The sequence below is a fragment of the Leopardus geoffroyi genome, chromosome X (assembly GCF_018350155.1).
Source record: "Leopardus geoffroyi isolate Oge1 chromosome X, O.geoffroyi_Oge1_pat1.0, whole genome shotgun sequence".
Classification (NCBI taxonomy): domain Eukaryota; kingdom Metazoa; phylum Chordata; class Mammalia; order Carnivora; family Felidae; genus Leopardus; species Leopardus geoffroyi.
Genome location: NC_059343.1, coordinates 90,460,081 through 90,462,484, shown reverse-complemented (window position 1 = coordinate 90,462,484; position 2,404 = coordinate 90,460,081). Strand labels below are relative to the sequence as shown.

The 2,404-nt window shown below is 61.2% G+C and overlaps 1 protein-coding gene across 1 annotated transcript; it reads left to right on the top strand.

The window, feature by feature from the left end:
• Positions 1–545: 545 nt before the first annotated feature.
• Positions 546–2,014, top strand: KCNE5 (potassium voltage-gated channel subfamily E regulatory subunit 5). The gene has a single exon (XM_045470717.1). It carries the CDS (start codon positions 682–684, stop codon positions 1,093–1,095), a length of 414 nt encoding a protein of 137 aa, XP_045326673.1. The 5' UTR covers positions 546–681; the 3' UTR covers positions 1,096–2,014.
• The last annotated feature ends 390 nt before the right edge of the window (positions 2,015–2,404 follow it).

The window sequence follows — 2,404 nt, the reverse complement described above, 5'->3', positions numbered from 1 at the left end:
GAAGGCCAAGGGGTCATCCTCTGCTTCAGTCACCAAATCCATCCTGAGCATCTTCAGAATAACACGCTCTCTCCTCCGGGCGCGGGGGACGGAATTAGGGCTGGAAAGATAGGCCAAGGTCCTGGTCTATGGGAGCAGGCGCCATCAGATGCGCGGGAGCCGTCTGGCCTGCCCCCGTTGTGGCAGAGCTGACGGAACCCTGGGGCATGGCTTGCCTTGGGGGGCCAGATGCTGTCTCTGGGCCAAAGCCGGGCCTGCAGGGCAGGTGGCCAGAACTTGGAAGGAATTCTCTTCCGCAGCCCAGGGTCCAGGCTTGGCCCCAGCAAGCCGCCCCGCCAGCCTCTGCCACATGGGGCCTCGCGAATTCCGCGCCCCCGCCCCTCCGCGCTTCTCCGGGCCTCGCCCCCTCCCTTGTCCCCTTCTCCTCCCCCCACCAGCTGTCCCCTTTCCCCAGAGCGCCGAGACAGCCGGAGCCTGGGAAGAGGCGGCCTCGGGCCGGAGGGGGCGTGGTGGGGAAGGGGAGGAGGGCGGGGGTGAGGGGATAAGGAGGCCCGCGCGGCCCGCGCCCCCAGCCACTGCCCGCCCGGGAGCCCGGGTGCCGCCGCCTCCCGCTCGCTTCCCCTCGCCCAGGGGGGAAAGGTCAGCAGCGTCCTGGAGCCGCCGTGTCACTCCCCGACAGCCATGAACTGCAGCGAGAGCCAGCGGCTGCGCACCCTCCTCAGCCGCCTGCTGCTCGAGCTGCACCACCGGGGCAACGCCAGCGGCCTGGGCGCCGGCCCCGGCCCGAGCATGGGTATGGGGGTTGGGCCCGACCCGTTCGTGGGCCGCGAGGCGACCAGCGCCAAGGGCGACGACGCCTATCTCTACATCCTGCTCATCATGATCTTCTACGCCTGCCTGGCCGGGGGCCTCATCCTGGCCTACACCCGCTCCCGCAAGCTCGTCGAGGCCAAGGACGAGCCGGCCCAGGCCTGCGCGGCGCACGAGTGGGCCGCCGCCGACGCCGAGACTGCGGCCGGCTCGCCGGCCCAGGGCCGCCGCCAGCTTGCCCCCGGGGCGCCGCCCGCCCCGGCCCAGGGCGCCGAGGGGGTCTAGAAGTGCGGCCCTGCTTGCTCGCGCGCGCGCGCGCGCGCGCGCCCTCCTGGTCTCCCGCGTCCCCGGGCGCGGCGCCCGCCTTCTCCTTTCCTCCCCTTCCAGGCGCCGCCTCACCTGAGGCCCAGACGGGGAGAGGCCCGCAGACCTCGTCTGACAGGCCCTGGAAGGAGCACCACCCTACCCACCCTCCAGACCGCTTTTTCCCTCTTAACCCTCCCACCCGGCCACCCCATGCCTACACCCCTACCCCGCACACCCAACTGCACTAAACTGCCTCTGCTCTCTTGTCTTCAGACAGCCCTGACACCATGCTCCAGCCCCCTGGGAACTGAATCCAACACGTCCAGCACTTGGCATTGAAGTGAAGCAATGAAGTCTATCAGAACTCTGGGCCGTCTAAGCTTCTCCAGCGGCTGCCAGGGACTGCTCACTCCACGGAGCCAGCGGGCTTGCCCTCGCTGCCAGGCGGGCCGCGGCAGTTCCAGCTTCCTGTTGCCTTAGGGACCGAGACAAAGAAAAATGAAGAGACCCCAGACATCTTTCCCCTCCCTCCCTCTTGCAGCAGGGAGCTAGCAGGACACTAGGACCAGTCTGTGGGCTAGAATGGACTTCATGGGGACTGAAGGGGGGAGGGAAGCTGCAAGGGGAGGGGAAGATCTATGACCCCAACTGTATGCCTTTCTTGCATCCCGCTGTCATCCCAAAAGTAACTGGCCTGATTTTTAGCAGCGTGGCCATCTTCTGGTGTGGGTAACCGTCCCTGGGTGTGTCACCTCCATACCTCCAAATGCCTCCCCTGTATCGATTCAGTTGCCATGGCAGCTGTCTGCTTTATGTATGGAACAGGAGGCTCAGACGTTTCCCTCCCCTGTAACCTGGGGAATATCAGAGGCAGGTAATAAAGGTTGTTTAAGCAATAGCCTAAGACTCTTCTCTCAACGATCCCAGCCTTGAGACCCAGTACTATACAGAAAAGGAATCTTTTATGCTTTTGAAAATGATGTTTAGATTTGAGGGTTGGATTGTTGCAATATTTAGATCTACATATTCAATTCCAATACCACAGATGTGATTGTGGGTGAAGAAAAGATTGATATGGTTAAATGGGTTTTATTTTTTTTCAGCTATTTCAAAAGTTGTAACTGCTTTCTTCTTTTTTTTCCCCCTTTAATTCTGAACCACTTTGAAATATCACGGTGCTAAGTAAGGGTTTCCCACTTAAGTAGTTTCTCAGGATACACTTAAAAAAGTCTTTTCATACCCATCCCTATTAACTATTATCAAAGGTAAGTTTTAGAAGCCACCTTTG